The following is a 25,684-nucleotide window of genomic DNA, read 5'->3' on the forward strand; positions in this document are numbered from 1 at the left end:
AGCTATCTCAAGTACTGCTGCTGGCGAGGGCGAAATACCTTCGTGTAATTATAATAACCCTAATAGGACTTCTTTCAAAAAAAAAAAAGAGAAGAAAAAGAAAAGGGAAACGGCTCAGAAGGCTATACTACGAGAGCTATGACTGATACTTTTCTATATATATGTATTAATCTCATCTATGGGATCGCATGCGCGCGCTGTTGGTTTTAAAGCGCAACCGTGGTAGGGAAACGGAAGGCGATATAAGCATGCGTGTCCATGATACGCACACGACAAACTGCCTTACAATATTTAGAATTGATATATATATATACACACACAAAAGCCAATATAGGCTGCTCGACACTATCTCGCGCGTTTTTATAGCGAAGTACATCAGAACCGACTCGTCGTTCCACAACAACCATTTCCTGAGTGATCGCCAGATATATGCCGAATAACTTCCTGTCATTCAATAAGAATCGAGCTTGCAGTGGCTGGTCGAAAATCGCGGTCGCATGCAACTAAAGCTTAAGAATGACGCTAAAACGGACACTCGGCAAACAAGAGTTGGCAGAACGAGGTCGTAAACGTACCGAAAGTGCTCGAAAACATTACACGGCTGCACAAAAAGTTTTATTATACGCAAATAAGCCCATGCTCTCCGTTAGGTGCCAGTGGCCAGTGCCTGAGCGATCGGTGGCAGCCATCTTTTATTCCTTTAGGAACGGGACAGCCTGCGGCTATTCAGAAGAAAATTCAGCTTAGTTCAGCATATTAATACAACTTTAAAGCCTACACGTCACTCTGACGCGGTGAGTTTCTGCCGTTTTGTGACGTCGCGTGACATGCAGGTGAAGTGGGTGTAGCCCGAAAACTTTTGACCAATAGCCGAGCGCTAATGGCGAAAAGGCATCGAACCAGAAATGACTATTTTTCTTTCTTTTTCGGCCAAATCATGCATAATCGGTGTGTACACGTCATGTCTGTTGCTCCCTGTGCGAGTCCACAATAATTTGGAACGTGCGCCATGTTTTTTCTCACGCTGTGAAGTATTGAGAATGCAGAATAGCAGGTGGTCAGAGAAGGTCGCTTAAAAAATCGTGCTCGTTATGATACCGCTAGATGTGAAAAGAAAAATATTGCCGTACGAACAAAATGCGTTTCGTTTTTAGGTTCCGGATCAAAGTGCCCCCCCCCCCCCCATGAAAAGCATGACCTGTCGAAGGGTATAAAAATCTTCCGCGCTTTGCTTTAGTGAAATGAAAATAGTGTCGTAAGGATTGCCGAGTTTTGGAAATGGCGGTTTTTGTTTAGACGGCAATTATGCCTCGCTTGAATAGGAGGGGCCAAGCTATGGTGTGTGCTACGGTGTGCTGAACTGCCCAACACGTGAGCAGCTAACTTAAAGCCAACTTCAGCGGTCATCAGTCGTCGGTGCAGGTATTATTTGCGCAAATGGTGCAACATGTTTTCGGACATTAGCGACATGTTTGGCTGTGAAAAAGCCGATTTAATTTTAAGTTGAAGAAATGCTGCGTGAACGTGATGCAGCGAAATTTTGCTTATTAGGGCTTCACTCAGTATGGCCCGGGGAGTCGATGAACTCTTTAAACAACGGCAGCCACTTTGCGATCAGTGAAATATATATATATATATATATATATATATATATATATATATATATATATATATATATATTCACTGGCGGGTCGACGCATATATTGCTACTAGTTTAAATAGTAGAGTATGCAGCACCCTACTACGTGAACAGTGATCCCACCAAAAACTGGAAGACGATACGATCCAGCACGCTGGCGCCGTGGAAGCAGCCGTATCGGTGGTTGCAAGATCGAAGGCCAGTGGCGCTTCGTCCAGTTCTTGCCTGATTGAGTGGGCCCTGCTAAAATATAATTTGCAGAAACCTGGAACCAACGTCAGCCTGGTTTTTCTTTTCTGACAAGTACTTACATTTCTTTCGAAATGTATTGCAACCGCTTTTCGTGTAAAGGTAATAAAGCAGATTTGATTTGAATAGCACGCAGTTCATAACATTTATTTCTCAGATGAATTGGCCATGCCTCGCATGTAAGAAACAAAAGTCTCGCAAGAACCATCGAAGATGATTATCGAAGTGCGCAAGTATAGTTTGTTATGCCGCTCAGTCTTCTGTGGATCACACAAACCCAGCGAATGTGCTAGCAGCAGTCTGAAAATATCCTTCTTAAGGCTTCTTAAAGCTTCTTAAGGCTTCTTAAGTCTGTCTCTGGTAGGGCATAAAATTATTGTGTAAAAAATTTTTAAGTGTGGGGTTTTACGTGCCACAACCACTTTCTGATTATGAGCCACGCCGTAGTGGAGGGCTCCGGAAATTTCGACCACGTGGGGTTCTTTAACGTTGACCTATATTAAGGACATGGGTGTTTTCGCGTTTGACCCTATCGAAATGCGGCCGCCATGGCTGGGATTAAATTCTTGCGTAATCTTTTGCATGTGTAGAGGCAAAGGTCTTCGTGAAGTAGTCAATGATGTCAACTGATTTGCTCTTCGGCTGTCGATACTCACTATCCGACTGGAACCAGAGCTGACTGCGCCTAGATCACCGGAGGAGTCGTTAAGGAAATGTTTCTCGAAGTAATCGTCTGCGCAAGAGACGACTGTGCTTGCTGATGCTGCCGTTTCATTCGGCTCGGTTCTCAACTTCCTCGAATGGTCCCCCAGTCGCTGCTTCGATTCTACACGACTGTTGGCAGTATCACGCTTTCGAGATTTTTCAGCACGAAGCGCCTGTTGCACGCCACAGCGAGCGTGGAGGCGCCACCGCAAGCTAAGCAAGGGGAAGCAGACCAATCACAGAGTCCGGTATTACGCTTCTCACTTCTGCCTCGAGTGCGTATGCCGGCATGACGTCAGACTCACTCGCACCATTCAGGGACACTGGCACAATCCTCTTTACCCGGTACTTTCGCTTCGCTGGCCCGGCCAGAATAAAAACTTCTCCTCCCCCTCCTTCTTATTCTCCTCGCCTATCGTTAGTTGGAACCTGTCACCGGGATCGATGCGATTTTCTTTAGCAGTTAAACAAAATGGACGGTCGTGTTAACGAGCAGAGCGTTTGACTGGGCTGTTCGAAAGGTGTGGCGGGTCCCTCCAAACGTTGGCGTCGACGGTTACGTAGCTTTTGCCTGAGAAGATTAGAATGAAGTCTAAATGGAATAGTGTTACGTCATAGCGCCCTGTATCTACACGGCAGATCATACGCTCAACTCTATTTCACATAACTGGCATCTGCACACTATATAAATATATATATATATATATATATATATATATATATATATATATATAACCCTTTGCTTATGGACTGTAAGAAGCCTTTCTTGCCTAAACCCACTTGGATAAACGCAGTAAGTTTTCCGTACGTCGTACTATTACACACTATTATCTAGCTTAACTATGAAAGACAATTTCACATTGTATGGCTCGAGAAAATGTTCACCGAAATTTGAAAAAGTTCTGAAATTTTCAATTCCGTGAATCCAGGAACACGTACGTGCGCTTTCTTATACAAACACGTCATGTAAAATGAACAATAATGTATAATGGTGTAGCACTCTTGATTACTTATTGTACCTCTCATCAATTTATACTCCCACGACAAGACGTAGAGGTTTCTACGTCTAGCAGAACTGTTTCACAGTTAGAGACACATTATTTCAAGATCCAGCACAATATGTACGATACTGAGATGCATCGGCACAAATCACGGAAGGTTAAACAGAGCACTTCACCCTGTTTGGACATAAAAAACAGCGATAATTATTGGCTACCGCAGCCGTACAATAATTAAATACACCTGTTGTAAGCAAATATTTGCAGCACGTATTTACATTACAAAAACCACCAACAATGAATGTCACACATGAAAATACATTCGCCGTTATGTATGGCGAAAAAGTATCGATGATGAAATCTTGTTTTTAAAATCTAAACAAAGTGTACAGCATACTTTACCTCATGCGTTTTATTTGCTGAACAAAGTTTGTCCCTGAGAAGAAGATTTCGTAGTCACCTGAGGTACGCGCATCATATATGTCTGTGGGTGTAGTTAAATTTTTCAGCTATGTGATTGATGGATAATTATGTGTGACGCCTACAATAACTGGAGCGGTTCGAAAAGATAGATATACATAAACCAATGTTGTCATTTCAATATTAAAAATAAAGGAAAAATAAACGGGTAAACATATTGGCGACCGAGCCGAGTACCCATGTTGTGCACGCTGCTGTGCGTTTATGGGCATTGGACCACGGAAATGACGTTAACAAGCAAACAAGTGACACTTATTCACACACTGAAAAGCTTATGCGCCCGACTTATGAGCGGGGGCCTAGTGTCTAACCTTGTAGTCGTGCTCTCTGCCTATTCCCTATCGGCCCGTTTGTTTCGTACAGGGTGATCGGGCGCTAAAAGTTAAAACAATGAGCCCCAGAAAAGGGGCGCCCGAGACTGCCCGGCGCCATTCCAGCTTACCGTAGCCATAGATGATTGTGGATGCTGCACCTATTACACCTATTTTGGCTGAGTGGACTCTCTCTCAAACAGGACCACTGCCGGTCGGATCGACAAACGTACTGCCGAATCACGTGCCTCTGAACACCAAGCGAGAGGCTAAATTTTGCTGCGCGCGCGTGACGCGTGGGGCCACAACAGCGCCAAACGTTCACGTGACTCATCCATTATCGAGTAGTGGCATCTTTCATCTACACAACGACACCAAAGTAGGGCTCGTGGGTGGCGCGGTTGCAAAGTTCCAAGTGTTGTTAGGGTTATGTGTTTCCGGTACAGACGTGTATCATTCGCATTCGGTTCCGGCGACTGATTCCGTTATGCTGACGGAAACGAAATACGTTTCCCGTCAAGAAATAAAGCTCTTTATTGTGGCTTCTCGCTACCGTACTCCAGTGGTGTACACACTCTTAACATGCAGAAGCAATCATTCGCGGTTTAGGCACGCCCTACTTGCTTGCGATACAGTCATTCTTCGCGACACAATCGCCTGCAGGTGTTCGCCGGTAGTGTCCATGGTGGCACCAGCATTCCGGGTATGTGTTTACCACGCATGATCTTTCGTACCAGTGGAAGCAAGAGCAGTTATCACAGTTTTCAAAAGCGCCCAGGTGTGGCATGAAGGCTGCAACAGACACACGAAGGTTGCCTTTAAAACAAAAGGAAACAAAAACCTTAATAATCATATTACAGATACAGCGACCACCTGGAATTAGATAATCATGTAATACTTAGTAAATCTGCACGTTCCATAATTTACATGCAGGATTTGTATTTTCCTATAGAGAACAGAACATTTACGAAACTAAATGCGGCGGATCGAGCTAAAGTAATTGGGTGCTCGTGCAAAAGCAGACACGACTGGATTGATATGCCGAGTAGTTTATCTGAACGATTTACAGATGGTTGCTTAATATATCTTTAAATAGTTAGATTGCGGACCACTATGAATTTTACATATTGTAGTCATGTGTTTTTGCGAGGAACATCCATTTGGATGAAATTCTCATTACAAGAGTTTCGAGATGCACCCCCTGAAATTTGCGTTGGGAAATGCCTCGTAGTGCCACTTTTCTTTGAAATAAAACCTGAAGCACAAAAATGCCGGCGCACCAATGAATTTTCTCACACACAGAAGGAATGCATTCAAGCTATAGTATCGTCCAATAACGAAGACGGCGAGCATTGTCGCTATAACTGGTCACGTGGTAATTGCACATAGAGAGTAATGCAGCGGGTCTGCGTTCACGTCCCGCCGCTGCAAGCTTTTTCATCCACTTTCGTTTTATTTCAGCTGATCTTTTCTACAGTACAAATCAAGCAACAACCAGTTTTCCTCATCGTTTCCTTGGTTTCGTTGTCTGTTGGCTTTATGTGTTGTTTAAAGCACTTCTTGTCGGGCTAGCTGGTAGCTGTACATTTTAGAATACAAAGACGCGAAATAAACGCCCACACACAAGAGAAGAGAACGGGAAAGGGCGCCTGTCCCGTTCTCCCGTTCTTTATTTGGCGTCTTTATATTTGATAAGTTGCAAATGAGATTCGTAACTAAAATCGGAATCGGCCTTAAACTCACTGTTTCTCGCAAGAGTCGTTCCCTTTAAGCAACGAGGCTTTCTTGCGCCACATCTAAGATTTGATTAAGGTGATGATAAAATTTATCAGCCGAGCTTTACTTACGGTTCACGCCATCAGGGCGAAGAAGGGTCACGAGCACGAAAGACATCGCACACATTCGACAACTGAACATGACTAGATTGGTGCCCTCAAAGCCTGCAGCAAGAATAAGAACGGCAAAGTGATCGCGAGCAGTTATTCACGGAGTGTCCTTGTTAAGCAACAAGCAAAATAAGTATAACTCGAGAATTCAAACGACAAAAATGCAATAAGTACTCTTGGCTTTGTAAACAGATTTCCCTCTTAACGACGGCTAAACTATTTGTCTGCGTTACAACCATCCTATTTCCTTCAGGCCATCTGTTTGTTTAGAGAATATATGTGGCGTATGTTTAGGATAACGCCACTCGCGTGACTTTATGTGCCTTTTATTTTTCTAGTATGAAGACGCTGTGAAAAAACAATACCACTTGATAGTTCCTGGTAATTTGATAATGTCTCGTAATATCCCAGAGAAAGCCCTCGTAAGGTTGGCATTCACTTCACAGTTTCAGGAATAATATTTCAGGCACATTAGCGAAAACAATTATAAAAAATTTGTTTGGTAGGCCTGCTTATTTTAGCTCGAACTAACGTTATTAAAAAAAAACTCACGCTAGAAATATCGTTGTTCCGCCATTACAGCTGGATTTATCTAAGGGCCGGGTCTTCAGCGAAACATCACAATCTCCAATTACGATTATTCTTTACTTAGCTTTTATAATTATTTGCATGATTACATGTGTTCGAATTGCGATATTGAAGGGGATGTAATAGTCCTGTTTACAGAAGTACTAAGACTATCAGAACATTCGATCCATCCGGCTATAAGGAGCGTTAAGAAAAAGCGTGGTCGTTCCGGATAACAGTTTCCCAAAAACTCAAGTCAAGCAGTTTATGATAGTTTTAACAGTAACGACAATGCATATTTTAACTGATTTCAGTACCCATGCTTCAATATTTTGACACTTACCAGAGTTGGAGCATTTCTTAAGCACTCCGAAGGCGTAAATCAAAACTCTGCTTGCAACAGTCTCTAGAGCGTAATTTTCTCTTTTAGATACAACAAATTTAATCATACTTGGCGTAGCGGTTGCCATATAAAAGCTTTGTCGCGTTTTACCTGCACTTCAATAGCGAAATTGGAGTTGGCCGAGAGCGAAAGCCAAAGAGCAATGCGAGTTAGAACATTGCTTAATAAACTTACTGATACATGTAAGGTGAACTTTCTTACGTGACCGTTTTTCAGTCTCACCACAGCTACAAAGGTATTGATCGGTGCAAAAAGGCACACCTACAAGCATCCAATGTTTGCTGAATGTTGTCACCGATTCCACAGTGACACACTCTTGCTTAATTATGTTGCGCGCGCTATGCTAAATAGCGGCGTACATTCTTGAATACACAAGAGCACCAGCTATTACGCCGGAATCTACAATGAGTCATTCAAAATTAATCACCTAAATTAATGGATTTTACGTCAGAACCACAATATAAGGAATATCATGCTGTGGGTCGCTGTAGTTGGACGCTCCGAATTAATGTGGCCACCAGGGAATATTTAAAGTCCACCCAACTCTAATAAGTACAGGAGCCTTATCGCATTTCGCCTCCATGGAAATTCGGCCGAACCATTAACATGGAATCTTGAGCATCGAATGCACAAACGTTCCTCTACCGTGCTTTGTGTATGCATTGAGGAACAGGACCCGAATTCAGACCCTTACAAAAAAACTTTTTGAAAAGTTGTCGGAATGTCATTGTTCAATATCAAAAAATGGTGTTGAAAGCACCATTAGGAAATTCTTGAAATAATATTGAGGGTGTTGTTGACCAGTGTTTATAATTGGCCAGCGACATTTTGTAGAAACATCATTGGGTCCTTTAAATTTGAAAAATCATTGCTCTATTGTTGAAACTACGTATTTCAAAGTTGAAAGCCGAATGAAGCATTGTCGAAGATGATTTGAATCTCAAAATTGAAAGTCCATTGAAGTACTATTGAAATATGTTATTTTTCAATATTGAGAGCCTATTGAAGCATTGTTGCAGATCTGTTGAGTCTCAACATTGAAAGTCCTCTGAAATATTGTTGCAGCTGTGAAGAACATCAACAATAAAATTATGTTGAAATCCCTTTATGCCTCAGTGTGGGCTTAGCAGTGTTTTAAACTGCATTTTTAAGAAATAGTGGTGAGATATGTTGTTGTGCATGTAATTATTTTTGATGTGACATTGATATATTTGCTGTGAAAGGATAAGGGCAAATTTAAATATGGGCGCTTCTGTATTGCAAGCCTCGGTCACCCTGGGCTAAAAAGCATGCTCCTAGCTTCACTGTTATGCCAGTTTTTCAATTGTGAAATTGAATGTTCCCTCACGAAATCAAAGGTGCAGAACTGATGCAGACAAAAAATCATTTTTCTAGGTGAATTGTTTATTTGTAACCAAACATCTGCGTAAATGTACAACCATTTGCAGTTTGAGAGCATCAGTACAAACTTCGTGCAGCTTGACACCATAACAAAATTGTATACTGACATGTGTAGGCTGTGTGGCCCTCAAGTGAAAGACATTTCCTAAAAGGAATAAATCTTAAAAAATAAATACCAAAATGAATAAGTGTAGAAGAAGAGTGGCATGACAGTAAATAAGGACACTCAAAAAAGGTACTTGCTTTGTTTCTTAGGTAGCCAGTGGCACTATGACCATGGCAAGATTCACTTGAGCCCACAGCAGTCACTGAGACACTCATATTCAGGGTGGTTATCTTTAAGTTTTATGGAATTTATTAAAGACTGGCTGTTGCAGCTAACATAATTCTAAATACAGAGTGCCAGACATTACATGCATGAGAAATCAAGACACATATTCAGCTAATTAACAAAAACCCACTTCCTAATTATTCTTTTTGAATTGTAGCCGGTAAGTTTAAAGGTGTCTGCACTTAGAATGAATTTCCAGAATGACACAAGTTATGAGAGCCATGCCCTCAACCTGGCCGTAAAAGTGCACTGTTGTTCCCCTTACTTTTTTTTAAGAAAACGCATTTATGTATTGAAGCACTAAAGTACCTGGAATACCCATGTATTTTGTCTCATGTTTATGCAAAAATCTCTAAACTGGTGTCATCCTGCAAATGAATTGCAAGTGAACACATCTTTCAAACTCACTGGTTACAATTTGTAAACTGCAATATATGCCAGAATAGGTCAATGAGTAAATTTATGAGAATCAGTTGAATGTGTTTCCATTTTTTGTGCTGGTAATGTCGGCCTCTGAATAATCCAGCTCAAGAGCAATTATGCTACCTGGTACAGGCAACTTAAAAAAATCTGTAAAACTCGAAAAGGATCACTCTGTAGAATCCTCATTTGCTATTGAATGGTGCGTGACAATTTCAGTGAACATTGTCTACTTTTGAAACATGGCACTTGCAATAAGTGATGCCACAGGAACAGTTAATTATTTAGTTTATTATAATGATTTAGTTATTTATTATTATTAGTTAATTATGTTTTCTGCCACGATAACGTTCCTGCGCAGGTCATTTTGTATCAAGCGATTTATTCATATTGACGACTTCAGATGTTTAGATGAAAAAAAAAGAACAGCTATATCTGACGTGCTGGAAGACTGAAAAATTATTCCTTGTGCGAGTTCCATTTGAATTTTGTTCAATGCCAAAAAAATCCACAAAAACAGAATGCACAAAAATCTTGTTTCATGCAAGATTCTGTCCAGCGGAGCCCTGGACTAAGGGCAACCGACCGTTGTGCATGAATATGGACAAATCCATCTGAAGACCGCAGAAGAAAAGCGAATCTAGAGCTCAACAAAGTTTTTTCACTCACTGTTTCATGCAAACATGAAATGCACATCATTACGATTACCGCAGATCTATTGTTGCACTTTAAAACTAGGCCAACTTATACCTAATAATCCTAAGTCATGTATTTTAGATAGAAAAATAAGGTATTTTTGCGAACTTATGTGAAATGCAGGCTTTACTGAACAGAACCACTCTGACAATGGCACCGATGCACTTGCAGGTGTGTCATTCCATGCCGAAACGACCAACGTTTTTTCAGTACCACAGATATAGCTGAAAACGTTGCCACATGTTTGCTAGATCTCAAAACTTCTTCCCCACTATTCATTTTTGCCAAAAGCTTTGCAGCATTTTTGTGACAGCTTATTTTTCTTGCTCAGCTTAGCTAGAGGACGTCAATCAACATTTTATATGGATTGACCACATTGTATGGATTGAGGCCTTCATGGTGTGAATAAAAATAGAGTGAAGAGATGTGACAGCCAAAATATCCAATTTTTCAAAGATTTCAATTCTTCGAATGCTTTTGGCACCGGCAAAAGTGAGTAAAATTGTAATGAATTAAATTAAATACAAAATGGTAGCCCAGCTGACATACGAGGGTCATTCAACTCAATCCGGGACTTTTTTTCTTTCCCGGTTTAAATGGACGCCTAGGCTGGAGGTATTGTATGAAATAGAAACTGGCACCTGTGTCCTGTTACTAGTAGACGGAGCTCATTTCTCGCGCTTCTGCATAGACTGTTATTCAAGATGGTGGACAACAGTGTGAATGTCTACGTGGGACAGCGTGTTGTTTTAGTGAAAGAGGGCGCAAAACCTGCTGAAATTTACAGAAGACTTCAGGCTCTGCACGGTGATGTGACACTCAGTCGCAGTAAGATATTCCATGGTGTAAGCATGTCAAAGATGGCCGTATGTCTATTACCGACGATCGAGATCATGGTGGATCACAGCCCACAATAATGATTCGTGAGAACATTCAGCGCGTGGTGCAGCTGATCGCAGACAATCATCGCATAACCTGTCGTGAAATTGCGACGGTGTGTAAACAGTCATTAGGAACAGTGAACACGATAATTCATGCTAATTTGTTGTTCCGAAAAATGAGTGCACGCTGGGTCCCAAAGCAGCTATCAGCTTTTGACAGACAGAGAAGAGTTGAAATCTGTAGAGAACTGAAGGACTGCTATGAAAGGGAAGGCCAGGATTTTCTGAATCGCATCATGACATGTGCCAAAATATGGGTTCACCATTTCGCCCCAGAATCCAAAAGAGCATCGATGCAGCGGAAGCATAGGGAGTCATTACCTTCGAAGAAATTTCGAACGGCTGCGTCTGCTGGTATAGCGATGGGAAGTGTATTCTGGGATAAACACGGAATCATTCACGTTGATTTTTTACCATATGGTGTCACTATGAACCGTGAGTATTACTGCCGTGTTCTGTGTGATGTGCACAAGATTTTGTGGAAGAAACGTCCGGGTTTGATAACAAAGGGTGCGGTCTTTCTGCAAGACAATACACGACCGCATACCGCTCAACGCATATTCCAAACAATCCAGGAACTTGGCTGGCAGACATTACCACACACCCCCTATAGTCCTGATTTAGCACCAAGTGATTTCCACCTGTTTGGGCGCCTGGAATTCCTTGGAGGAAAACATTTGAACACTGATGTTGAAGTGAAGAGTGGTGTCCGACAATGATTCTATCGTAATAATAAATCTTTCTATGCCGAAGCATTTCAAGCATTTGTTGAACGCTGGGATAAGTGTACAACTGCACATGAAGGTTATGTGTAAAAATAAATCCACTTTCCACACTTTGAAAATTGTTCTTCTATTTGTTTTTAAAAACGTCCCGGATTGACTTGAACGACCCTCGTAGTGTAGCAGAAAATTATTTGAAGCGCTGAAGGTTCAGCCGATCGCCTGTAAAGAAACTAAAATTCTAATCTTTTGCAAGAAGCTTATGTTCAGGGTAAAAACAGCTTTGGTGGTTGTCCAAAAAATATGTGATACATTATTAGATAGCGCTACTTGTCTGCTATGCTTGTGTGAAGTTAAAGATGCATTATCTTTAAATGCGGCAAATTTTTTTTTGAATTTTTGTCAGCACTGGCTTTTCTCCGATGTATGTACAAGCTTGCCAGCCGGGAATGCAGATGACAAAGCTGGCTTTGTCTGCCACATAGATGACAGAGAAGCGGTGTAGAGGTCTGAGTTTTTATCCCAAGAGACACACACTCTAATGCAACAAGGCTTGCGCTTGGTGTGGGCCGGGTAAACCACTCAGCCATTGCACATAAAATATCAATACGTGTTAAATTCATGATGGAGTCCTGCAGTGTTAAAACATACGTTTCATGCAGTTTACAAAAAGAAATATTTGCTATTATGTAGCCAGTAAATTGAGAAAGAGCTATGATATTGTTCATACAAAGCATTTTAAGAAGGACCGTTTGTTTCTGCTCCATGCTACCCAATGACGATGCAAGTAGAAAACAGCTTCATAATTAAAACTGAAAACCTGCACGAGTACGAACAAATTCTTGTGATGTTGCGTGTTACCGCTGTTTGAGGGCCAAAACATGCTCAGCTATAAAAGTCATCTATGCCGTGTTCAGTCTGATGTGGTCAGTTGTCATTGGTAACCACTTTCCGCATTCATGTTAAAAAATACGAGTCAAGACTTTTGCGCGTGATGTCACCTGCCTTCGTATTGATAAAAAAAGTAGTCACAGTTTCTTCACTAGTTTTTGTGGCTAATTATATTAACAATCTCTCCTTGCTAGATGATGAAGCTTCTTATATTGATGCTGTATGTGTAATCCCCAAATGAACATTAGAAAAAATAATTCACGGCACTTAAAGCATAACACCTTTTCGTAACTTGTCACATGCATAGCAAACATGTAGGGCTATCTAATGTTGGGCCACATACTTTTGCACTGGCCGCCAAAGCTAATTTTACCACAAACATAACACAAAGCATATTGCGAAACATTTGAATTTTAGATTTATTAGCGATCAACTGAACCTCCAAGGCTTCAAATATTTTGCAGCTATCACAAGTGAACCAGACTGCGATTCTATATTTATTTTGTGCCTTCTGCATTTCCCTGCGTTCGAAGAAAAACATTAAAACTTTGCAATTCTGGCAGTCACACCACTTCATTCTTTTGACGTGAACACCAACTCAATACCTAGATCATACAATTTCCCTTTGAAAAGAAACGTGGATCAGTGCCTTCCAGCTTGGCTGGGCAAGAAAAACCAATTTACGCCAAAATTGTAGAAAATTCTTGCGATTAAAATTAAGTGGGAAGAAAGAGTTCAGAGCTTCAACAAACATCTAAAATTTTTCAACTTTATCTGCGATGGTAAAAGAAACCCTGGTTGGTTGATGTGGAATGACTCAGATGTATGTATGAAAGCAAATTTCTCAAAATTATCATCGCACCTACTTTTGCACATCAAGCAAACTTGAAATGGTTTCTCATAATGGAACAGTTCTTGACAAAACTGGGTGGTTTGGCATGAAATGACTGATGACACTGAAAAAATATAATAAGGAATCTTTGCTGGAACAATATCGAAAACTGCCATAAAAATGTAGTGAAATATAACAAAGCATAACATTTGTATGCTGGATTGAGCCATGCAACGTAGACTTTTCCGGAGATTAGCATAATTAACATAAATGAAATTTACCTAAATATGCCAAGACGTACAAAGGTACAACATTTGTACGCTCATCTGAGAAATCCTAATTGCGCTCCTGAGGACACTAACAAACATGAACGAACATAAAACGTTGAGAGTTACAAAAGCACAACACTTGTGTTTTGGTTTGAGCTGTCCAACTTGGGTTCTTCAGAGGCTTTCGGTCCCATGCGAGAATCGAGGCCAGAGTGTTCTTTACATAGGGCATGTTGGCACCAGGACATCTGCAATACGTGAAGCCTGCAAAAACAACAAAAAGCCAGAACAAGCTTTAAAAAGAGACTTCCCCATGCAAGAGTGTGGCATACAATATGCCGTTGTTACAATGAAACTGATTTATGTATTTGTCTTGCTTTATTCCAACTTTCTGTGGGTACAGCTTAACAGCATGACCATTTAAATTTATTCAAAGTGGCAAAGGACTCCGCTAAGTGTCAAATACAGAAAAGGGCAAAGGGGAACTGCGCACTGTGGAAAATAACTTTATGAATCTCCTGAATGTCGAAGATGTGAATTTTGCTTGCTCAGAAGCAAAATAGCGGAAAAAAACAATGTCATTCATGAAGAAACCCGAATTACAAATAACTGAAATTATTTCTTCTAACTTTCATAACTAAAATCTGCAGCAATTCACTTGCTCTTCCATGCTCCAAATACAATGCAGTTATGTCACTAGAACTGAGTGTGGCTTCATTTGAAGTTAGGTTTCACGAGCTCACATGCATGAAGTGCACTTCTCGCCTTACAATGGCTTAGGACACGCTACCTTAAAGAAAATACCGCTTACAGCAAAGTGTGTTTTCTTCCTCAACGACTGAACGACTGTTATAATAAGGATTCCCTGTGGTTGTGCACCAAGCTGGTTACCAGGACACATGCAGAATGTAACAGATAGAATGAAATGCTCAGACTTCTAAGAGCCATACACCAGTGGACTCACTTCTTTAACCGTTTGAGGTTCACTGCCGTATATCTGTGGCTGCGACGGAACATTATGAAAAAAATGCGCCTTTTCAGAACAAACTGTAGCTGAAGTGTTTGACGTAATATTTTTGCGGAAACCTGCAAGGTGGAGAGAAGTAATAAGTAAAGTTAGTAATAAAGCCCGTTAGTCCTAAAGGGTGGATGTCTGATTTTTCCTCTACTAAAGTGTTGCATAGCATCACACTGGAGGTGGTGCAACCTTTTGGGACTTCCAGAAAAAATTCTTATTGTGCTGTCGCCCTTTGGGTTCTTCCAAAAGGGATTTTTCAATTAGCTCCTTGGTGGCTGTCATTATAGCAGTTTGGGAGTGTTGCTACTTCACTTAGAAAAACTAAGTGAAGTAGGTGTTTATTAAAAGCACAAATTGAGCAGCAAAATTTTCTTCTAATGCACAGGACTGTTCAGTAAGCATGAATAATTGATGTACAGCCTATAGGTACAGCTACTTATGTAACATAGCCTGGTCTGCTATTTCTACAAGTTCTCACATTTTATGTTTATACTATGTTCTTGGAGGAGAAAATTTACCGTAATTTGGCTTAAATTTTATGTTTCATTGGAGTTTGAAATTTTGAAAGTTTCAGTACACAAAAATTATGCTGCTTTATCCTGCATAAAAAATAAAATGTGTAAAACTGCAAATACTAAAAATGTTTTGTGGCTTTATTGTCACTTAAAAAGTATTTACCCATTTCTTTTCTCGAAAAGTCACTTTAAAGAGTTTAAATCTGCAATGAAAGTGCGATCTGCATGTGCGAATAGTGATTTTTGAGGCCGAGCCCAATAATGCCAGAAGCAAATCGAATACTGGATAGCTTCTGAATAATGAACACCTGATATCACAATTAATGTAAAATGATGTTTACATCCTAGCATTCTTAAAGTTAGCAACTTTCTGTCATTGGGGGGGAATACTATGTTATGAATTGGTGTTTATTAAAAGCACAAATTGAGCAGCAAAATTTTCTTCTAATGCACAGGACTGTTCATTAAGCATAAATAATTGATGTACATCCAATAGGTACATCTACTTATGTAACATAGCCTGGTCTGCTATTTCTACAAGTTCTCACATCTTATGTTTATACTATGTTCTTGGAGGAGAAAATTTACCCTCTTTGGCTTAAATTTTATGTTTCATTGGAGTTTTGAAATTCAATAATATTAACATTTACAAATAGTGACCATTAAAAGACCGAATCCAATAGGACACTACTCAATTCATAATTTGAAAGTTTCGAGTATTTGCACCACCACTAAAAGGTATGTATCTCCTAAATTGCAGAGATGTTTTTCCACAAAATGTGATCCTCAACGGGCTAAACAGACTAAACAAGTGCGACGGCAAGGCCCATTCATCTTTTTGAAAAAGTTAAGGCTACGGGCTACTTAGCAATGGTTCATAATAACCACGTAAACAGGCAAGTGAAGTAAGGAAGCAGGAGGCAATTCCAACAATTTCAGAATGGGAGTAGTGGACATGTCCAATGGCTTGTAAGAAGCTTTAAAAAATAGTCGGCAAGGGCCAATTCAGTGCTGCTTAATTTATTTAAACATATGGGAACAGTCATATATATATCTTAGAAGACAAAGTGTTATTAAAGTGCATGTTAATAAATAGGTAAGGTGCTTAGAATGAATAAGCATCCTCTAATCATAGCACTGTTGACAGTGATGCTGGTAACTCTGTCCCTGTTATTTCTTTCACTGAAACAACCAAAGAAAAATGCCACACAGCTAATGTTCCCTCTGCTAAAAGGCTGCTGTCTGGCATCACATGGACCTGCTTCAAGATAGGGGCAACTTTAATTCAATATGCTCTCTTAAAACTGGTGAAACGATTGTATCACATTACAGAACCTATAGAGCCGTTCTGACTGACGAAATTTGGTGAACTTTCTTCTCCTCGAGCTGAGCAGTAACCACACTTGAGCATAGCTTCTCCGTAATTTGTGTATTATGAGAAGAGGTTTATCGGCGGCTCCTAATGGGAAGGCACAGCGACCGGCAACGGTGAGGCAGCCGAGCCAAGCCGCGCGTTGGCGATGCGGCTGTGTCCCGAGGCGCGTCTTCTTCTTCACAATCTCCCCCCGGACAAAAAGAGCCATCCTGGCGCCTTAAAAATGGGGAGGCAGAGGGTCGTGGTAGGGCTTGAGACGCGAGACGTGGACAATGTCACGTCCACGCCGGCGCAAGTCTTCAGCTGGTGACGGGGGCTCAATGAGAAAATTCACCGGTGATTTTTGCTCCAAGACTCGGTAAGGCCCTTCGAATTTTGGGACAAGTTTCGAGGAAAGCCCCGGCGTTTGGAAAGGGACCGACAACCACACAAGAACGCCTGGAGCGTAGGTGGTGTTTGGAAGCGTGTCGATGCGGTTTTCTTTCTGGCGCTGCTGTTGCTTTGCCGTAAAGGAGCGCGCTAGCTGGCGGCATTCTGCGGCTTGTCGGGCGACGTCGGACACAGGTAGACACTCGGAGGCGTCAGGACGGTATGGAAGGAGCGTGTCGATGGTATGCGTAGGCTCGCGGCCTTACAGGAGGAAGAAACGTGAAAATCCCGTAGTGACCTGGATCGCGGTGTTGTACGCGAACGTGATGAATGGAAGGATGCGGTCGCAGTTACCATGATCAGATGCCACGTACATAGAGAGAATATCACCAAGTGTGCGGTTAAATCGCTCTGTAAGCCCGCTGGTCTGTAGAAGGTATGCCGTGCTTGTCCGATGAATAATATGGCATACCGAAAGCAAACTTTCGACGACTTCAGGAGAGGAAGGCGGGACCTCGATCGCTGAGGAGTTCTCGAGGTGCGCCGTGTCGAAGTACGAAGCGATGTAGGACGAAAGAGGCTACATCCCGCGCTGTAGCACTTGGTTTACCAAGTGCCACAGGGCCACGCCGAAACTGCTGCTATAGCAGCAGTTTCGGCGCAGCGTGTCATAAGGCCAACAGCAACTATGAACTCGGGCCGTATAGGTCGATGCCGACGCGATCGAAGGGTGTAGCAGGGCACGGGAGCGGCTGCAAGGCACCAGACGGGTGTAAAGGTGGCGATTTGCGGCGTTGACAGTCAAGACAGCACCGAAGAAACTTGTGTACAAAATTGTTCATGCCGTGCCAGTAGTAGCGGTGGCGAATTCGCTCGTACGTCTTGAAGACTCCGGCGTGGACACACTGCGGATCAGTGTGGAAAGCGGCACATATTTGAGACCTTAAGCTGCAGGAAACCACCAGAAGCCACCGACGACCTTCAGGAGTGTAATTGCGTCGGTGCAGCAGCTGGTCACGAATGGCGAAATGAACTGCTTGGCGTCGGAGGGTTCGGTATACAGGGATGGTCGATGATCCAGATAGATAGTCGACAAGAGAAGTGATCCAGGGGTTACGACGTTGTGCGGTGGCAGAGGAGTCCATGTCGAGATATGACATGGAATGTGCGGAAGTTGTTCCGCAGGCCGAGTCTGGAGGTAAAGGTGAACGAGACAGGGCGTCGGCGTCGGAGTGTGTTCGCCCACTGCGGTATACGACGCGAATATCGTACTCCTGGATGCGTAATGCCCAACGGGCTAGGCGGCCAGTGGGATCTTTCAAGTTGGCAAGCCAACAAAGCGCGTGGTGATCTGTGACCAAGTCGAATGGGCGCCCGTACAGGTATGCTCGGAACTTGCCAAGTGCCGATACTAAGGTCAAGCACTCTTTTTCGGTCACGCTGTAATTGGCCTCAGGCTTCGTCAGCGTGCGACTCGCATAGGCGACTATGTATTCGGGGTAGCCTGGCTTTCGTTGGGTGAGGACGGCGCCGAGACCGACCCCGCTGGCATCTGTGTGTACCTCAGTTGCAGCCGACGGGTCGAAATGGCGAAGAATAGGTGGGGAGGTGAGAAGATGACGCAGCGTAGCGAAGGCGGAGTCACATGCAGGGGACCAGGAGGAGAGGGTGGTGTCACCGCGCAGAAGCTGAGTCAATGGCGCCATGATCGATGCGAAATTCCGAACTAAGCGCCGGAAATATGAGCATAGGCCCACAAAGCTCCGAAGTTCATTGATGGTCTGAGGCTTCGGAAACTCAGCGACAGCTCGAAGTTTTGCAGGATCGGGTAGAACGCCGTGCTTGAACACAACGTGGCCTAAAAGGGTGAGCTCTCGCGCGGCGAAGCGGCACTTCTTGAGGTTGAGTTGAAGGCCAGCGTTCGTTAGACAGGTCAAAACATGTCTGAGGTGGAGCAGATGAGTAGGGAAATCATGCGAGAAAACCACGACATCGTCGAGGTAACACAGACATATAAACCACTTGAGATCACGCAGCGTGTTGTCCATGAGTCGTTCAAAGGTGGCAGGGGCGTTACAAAGCCCGAAAGGCATCACCTTAAATTCAAATAAGCCGTCAGGCGTAATGAATGCGGTTTTCTGGCGATCGGCCGCAGCCATCACGACCTGCCAGTGCCCTGAACGCAAGTCAAGGGATGAGAAGAATTCTGCTCCCTGAAGACTGTCGAGGGCGTCGTCGATGCGCGGCAAAAGATAGACGTCTTAGCGCGTTACCTTATTTAAGCGACGGTAGTCGACGCAAAAGCGAATAGACCCGTCCTTCTTGCGAACGAGAACGACAGGAGATGCCCAGGGACTGTGAGAAGGTTGAATAACATCACTGCGCAGCAAATCTTCGACTTGGGCGGTAATGACACGACGCTCTTCGGCAGAGGCGCGGTACGGTCGTTGACGTAACGGCTGCTGTGAACCGGTGTCAATGTAGTGCTGCACTTCCGACGTGCGACTCAGGTGAGGTTGTGAAACGTCGAATGAACATCTAAATTTGTGCTGGAGATCAAGAAGGTCGGTGCGTTCGGCCGGTGTGAGGGTATCGGCCGTGGCATTCGAGAACGCATTTCTGGACGTTTCCTCAAGCGCGGAAATCGAAGATGGTTGGCCGGAGTCGACATCAAAAGAGTCTTCGGGGACGTCGATTAAAGACGAAGATTCGAGGAGTTCCACGAAGCCGCGGCATTCACCAACGAGCAACGTAATAGGTGCACAGAGGGGATTGTAAAAGTATATATTGCTGCAGCCGCCACAAGAGGGAATGCAGGAACCCCTTCTACACAAATTTCGACCACGTTAGCAGGAGAGGCGCGAGGAATTAGGCAGTTCGAATGGGGCGCAGTTCTTGCCTCTTGAACTGCGACGTTCAGTTTTCCTGGTCAGGTGGTGCAGGTCGCCGACGCATTGGGGAGAGCGAGCGTCGGCGAGGGGTCAGCGCGAGCATACGGTTGGGGGGAAGGAGCGGCGTATTGGCGAAATGGCTGGCTGCCGTACTGGAAGGGCCGAGAGGCGTCGCTGAACGCCTGAGGGCGACGGTGGCAATATCAGGCGACGTGTCCGGGAGTGCAGCAAGAATAACAGATGGGACGATTGTCAGGTGTCCTCCAAGGATTAGCTCGCGGAGCGGTCCAAGATACAGCATGAGCTTCCGGTGGCACCGGTTGGGACTGGGTCGCGAAAGTCGCCTGTGGAGGCCTGCGTACTGCCTGCGCGTACGTAAGAGGCGCGGCCACAGGCAGGACTGGCTGCGCATAGGTGAGAGGCGTAGCGACAGGCTGCACTGCCAGCGCAGAGTTGAGATTCGCGGCTGCAGGCGGCTGAATTGTGTGCGGAAGGGACAACTTGAGCGACCTCTTCGGAAATGAGGGTGCGGAGCGTGTTTGGAAGACGGGAGGTGGGCTCCTGAGTAAAGGGGACTAAAGAAAGTTGCCGGGCAACTTCCTCACGCACGAAGTCCTTGACCCGCTGAGAGAATGAGGATGGGTCGTACATGTTGTCAAGACTCGCCAACAAGTCGTCGCTTTCGAGAGCACGCCGAGTCGAAGCGCGTTGCTTCCTTAACTCATCGTAACTTTGGCATAGGCCGACGACTTCAGACACAGTGCGCGGATTCCTGGCTAGGAACATCTGGAATGCGCCGTCATCGATGCCTTTCAGTATATGGTGAATTCACTCAGCTTCGGACATTGCGGCGTTGACTCGTTTACAAAGGTCCGCGACGTCTTCAATGTAGCTTGTGAACGTTTCTGCCGTCTGCTGTGCTCGGGCGCGCAAGCGTTGTTCGGCACGCAGCTTGCGAACAGCGGGTCGGCCGAACACTTCCGTAAAGGTTGTCTTGAAGACTGACCATGTGGGTACGTCACTTTCGCGGTTGTGGAACCAGACTTGGGAAACACCAGCCAGATAAAAGATGACGTGGTTTAACTTGGCTGGATCATCCCACTTGTTGTGCACGCTCACCCGTTCATATGACGCAAACCAGTCTTCTACGTCTTCGTCGTCTGCACCACTGAAGATCTTGGGGTCCCGTTGTTGTGGAACGCCGGCGCAGGCGACGGAGTGTGGCGTCGGCGCCGTTTGGGATGAGTTGTCGGTCATGGGGGGCGGTAGCGTTCTTGATCGCAGCTCCAGGGTTTCAAGCGACGGGGTTTGAGTACCAGCACCTCCACCAGGCATATTTACAGAACAGTCCTACTACAAATAACTCACAACAATAGTGCGTGTTGCAGATCTAGATTGCTAAATTTATTTGTATTCTAACTAGCTTCTTATGCTGTCTGGATGCCAGATGTTTCAGAAAAATTTATCCAGCACAAACAAGAAAAATAATAAGTAAACCAATGTTTTCAAGGCATCTAGTATTATTTATTGCAATTAGCATTCTAAGGATACTTCTTATTTTCGGGTATTTGTCTGTATTTTCCCGCCTATTATAAATCAATGGATAGTCCTTGGTCTAATGGGAAGAGATCGGGCCGCTATGTTGAGGGACGTGGGTTCATGATCAACCGTCAGACAAGCTTGCGTCACTGGATATGTGACCCTGGGCGTGTGCCGCTCTTCAAGGAATCTCCTTCACGCCATCTTGGGCAACTGCTGCTGCTTGTGTTGGCAAGCAGCATTAGGAGCTCGAAGAGGGACATGACTGTCGATCGTTACTAAGATTACCACTACACATCAGGATCGCTTGCTGTGCCCCAGAAGTAATATGCGAGACTCTACTCTTCTGTATGAAATGTACATGAGCCACAAAGACAGTGTATGCCAACCACCGCCTCATCAATTAAATTAAACGACTCGCAAAGCACAGGCTACACACGATCACGGAGTGAACTCAGAAGTTTACAGACAGTCAGTTAATGTCCACGTCAGGGACCTCGAAGAAGCCTCGCTGATTTCCTCGACGTGCGTCATCGTGCCCTTGCACACTGTATCATCATTCGCCTGTCTCGTTAGTGCCACCGTTCAAAGAATAGTCCCCACGTATTATCACTAATTAAAATAAAAGTAGACACTTATATCTACAGTTGAATAAATCTTTATGGAGAATACATTGAGCATGAGCTTTTGCAGAGCAAATGAATGCTACAGCTTAAACTAGTAAAAAAAGATAAAAAAATAAAACTCTGAGGTAATATGCGTCAAAATGACTGCAAATCTGCAAATGACCTTCCTACAATTGAAGGGATTCGCTCGTACCGCGACAAGAGGCTGAGTAAACTGTAAAAGCAGCAAGAGGAAAGATTGGTGGCAGTGCTGCCTTGAAGTTGCCACACCAGCTTGCTGTGACGTCATGGATTTTGATGGTGTCTGCTCAGGTTTAGCTATTTTTTTTACAAATAAAGGTGTTCTTCATAGTATTCCAGAATAGCCCAAAACCCAAATTAAGAAGCATCAGGAACTTTTACTGAACGAAATTGACCTAAGTTTGTAAAAATACTTAAAATCCACGATGTGAAAATGATATGTCAGGGCACGAAGATTTTGGGAAAACACTAAGAAAATTGAACTTTGAGCTTTATTTTCTCTAATAGTGAACCAAATGCCAAGAAATTCGCAGAAGTAGATATTGAAAACGATCCGTTTTTATTTTAAATTGATTTAGGGCGTCATTAGTGTCCCCTTAATACAAGACATAGAATGCACTTGGATGCTTGATAGGATAACATGCGTCACTGATTCTCCTGAAAGTACGATTGTCAGTATAGCAGAGGGCATGCACTGGCTGCTACAGAGGGGAGCCTTGCCACCTCCCCTCAATCTCCCAATTTCCAATCGTTTTATTAGAAGTGATGCGATTTGAGAAACAATGCCAAGGAGATTCATGCTGCGCGGGCTACAGAATGTGGTGACTGGCACTGCACACCATCCAGCTCGGGATCAATCCTTTTGGAATTTGGCCCTTGAAATACAGAAAGCCTAGACCACTGCTCGTTCTTCAACCAACTTTCTCAATGGATGCTGCTGTTTTGGTTTGATGCCCCTAGCAGTGCACTGCTATGCAACATAGGTCATAATTTATTTGTCCTGGTAAAAATAAGAAGACGTGCAGTCGTGTAGACCACTAATGTGTACACCAAGTTTCTGAACGCCCCTCTTATATCAAGCATATACCCTGAAAAAGGCCCATTCTACGTTTAAGATGTTCACAAGTGACACTGGAATTCCCTCGCAGACGCAGTGAAGTTGCAAAGTCTTTCAGCTGAGTGCTTAAATACATGATGTCTGCTACTCAAGGCACTGCACACCAATTGATCACTGGAGGAAATGCTTGCAGTTACATCAGCAATATTTTTTTCTGCTCCCTGCAATGCATTTTCACGGCATCAGTGCATTTGATCATGGTGGCGCTACAGAACGAAGGACCAAACAAAGAATTCACCTTTCACGTTCCGGCTGGGGTGCCTCGCACGTTACTTTGAATCTGAAAAAATATGTCAGTAAAAAGTGAAGCCACAATGCACCAAAAGCAACAATCAAAAGAACTACATGGACCATTCGGCTGACATAAATGGACGGGTATGAATGACTGCTTGAAAACACTATGACGTGGCTGCTCTTTCCAATGACAGTGTAAGCTGGTCAAATACTTTATTTCTAATTCCCCTCCTTATTTTAAAAATCATTTCTGCTCATCTACTTAACTTTTATGGCTACATCTTAAAGGCAGCTCCTTTATATAAAAGAACATTGTTACATTCTTTTGCTCCCTGTCTACCTGATGCTACTGAAGTTTTGCTTACTCTCAAATAAGGTATTTCACAGAACTGCTCCACCCAAAGCATTATAACAAGCTTGTGGCAAAGCGTCATTTAGTTCAGAACGATGCGCTCCCATTTCAATCTGTTCTCGCTATCCTACTCGAATTCAAAGCGAAAATAGCCTTTCGACATAACTAGCTACTTCTATGGTCACAAGTAACATTGCTAATTATTGATGTTTATGATGCCGATAACGTATGGAAACAGAGTGGGTCGACAAGGCAGATATGCCCAGGCATCTCGTTCCTTTTCTATTTTTATAGCTTAGCTAAATCAATCAATTATTGAAGTGCAAAAACCTGAAATTTCACGCTATTATAATATCTTGAATGTTCTATCCCAGTAAACGAGAAGAAAGGGGGTTAACCAAGGGGCCCGATTTTTATTAGCCATATCATGAGAAGCCAACAAACACTAACACCAAGGACAACATAGGGGAAATTACTTGTGCTTAATAAGTGGAATGAAGAAACGATAAATTAAAGGAAATTGAAGAGGATGAAAAAACAACTTGCCGCCGGTGGGAACCGAACCCACAACCTTCGCATTTCGCATGCGATGCTCTACCAATTGAGCTACCGCGGCGCTGTTTCCCCATACACTTTCTTGGGTATTTATGCGTACTAGTAGAATCCTGGGAGTGTTAGCCAGCGCCACCACTCACAGACCTTGGCGGCGGACGTGGAACGTCCTTGTTGCCGCAGGCGTCACGAGAACGTGATCTTTTTCGGTGAAGGCAACTGGTCAATAAACCTACATATGCTACCTGAAGGCGTCAATGTTGCCGGATTCGAGATCCTCGTTATGTAATCAACGAGAAGAAAGGGGGTTAACCGAGGTGCCCGATTTTTATTAGCCATATCATGAGAAGCCAACAAACACTAACACCAAGGACAACATAGGGGAAATTACTTGTGCTTAATAAGTGGAATGAAGAAACGATAAATTAAAGGAAATTGAAGTCGATGAAAAAACAACTTGCCGCAGGTGGGAACCGAACCCACAACCTTCACATTTCGCGTGCGATGCTCTCCCAATTGAGCTTTTTCTCATATTTATCCCTATTTTATATCACCTATCACATAGCATCGCATCTACACCCTTGAAATTCTTTATTATCATTGCGCCATAGCCTCCTATATGTTTTCTGATCGCGTGAACGTCGGCCGCACGGCGTGTCAGCGGCCTTGCAGCAACGCGGGGTCACTCGATCCCGAAGCGAGCAGCGCAGCAGGACACATTATTGCCGATCGCACCGTCCCTCGTTGCTACAAGCCCGCACACACGCCGTGTACTTACTAGACGGCGTGACGCAAACGAAATATCTTCGTTTACAACACAGTTCGGATGGTTTCACGTCGCATTCTTTTGCGACCATTAGTAACGCTAACTCAATCGGCGCTCGAACGCCGTATCAGAAATCGTGGCGTACAACATGCCCTATTTTCGCTGGCACAACATAGCTGCCTTACGTCACGACAAGCGGAGTGTGAAGTTAAAGCAGGACAAAAGTCCATGTTCAATAACACAAATCTAGTGCTGTACAACCAATTCAATTCTCGCCACGTAAGCACAGTACTAGGAATGAAAACTAGAAAAGAGGCGCACGGAAGACACGCACAGGCGGTGTAGCATTTCCGCGCTTTTGTTCCCCGCATTGCATTGAACGAACAAGGGGAATTCGAAACACTCACTCACCTTTGATGTCGCTGAGTCGGAGGCAATCATGGCGATCTTCGAGGCAAGAAGCCCATAAAAAGCGAACAACACGCAGCACTATTCCGAAGAAATCAGAGCGAAGCACACAAAGAACGCACAAAACCCAGGAAGCTCGCAAGCAAACCGCGAACACAAA

General features: G+C 43.6%; 1 protein-coding gene across 1 annotated transcript in view; it reads right to left on the reverse strand.

The window, feature by feature from the left end:
• Positions 1-4,898: 4,898 nt before the first annotated feature.
• The window catches only part of LOC142591147 (uncharacterized), a 47,269-nt gene continuing 26,483 nt past the window's right edge, over positions 4,899-25,684 (reverse strand). Inside the window, exons 2-3 of the mRNA XM_075703521.1 lie at positions 6,230-6,322; positions 4,899-5,174 (exon numbers count right to left, since the gene is read on the reverse strand). Coding sequence (XP_075559636.1) covers positions 4,999-5,174; positions 6,230-6,322 — 269 coding nt within the window. The 3' untranslated portion in view covers positions 4,899-4,998. The remainder of the gene's footprint in view (positions 5,175-6,229; positions 6,323-25,684) is intronic.

The sequence above is a fragment of the Dermacentor variabilis genome, chromosome 8 (genome assembly GCF_050947875.1).
Source record: "Dermacentor variabilis isolate Ectoservices chromosome 8, ASM5094787v1, whole genome shotgun sequence".
NCBI classification, from domain to species: domain Eukaryota; kingdom Metazoa; phylum Arthropoda; class Arachnida; order Ixodida; family Ixodidae; genus Dermacentor; species Dermacentor variabilis.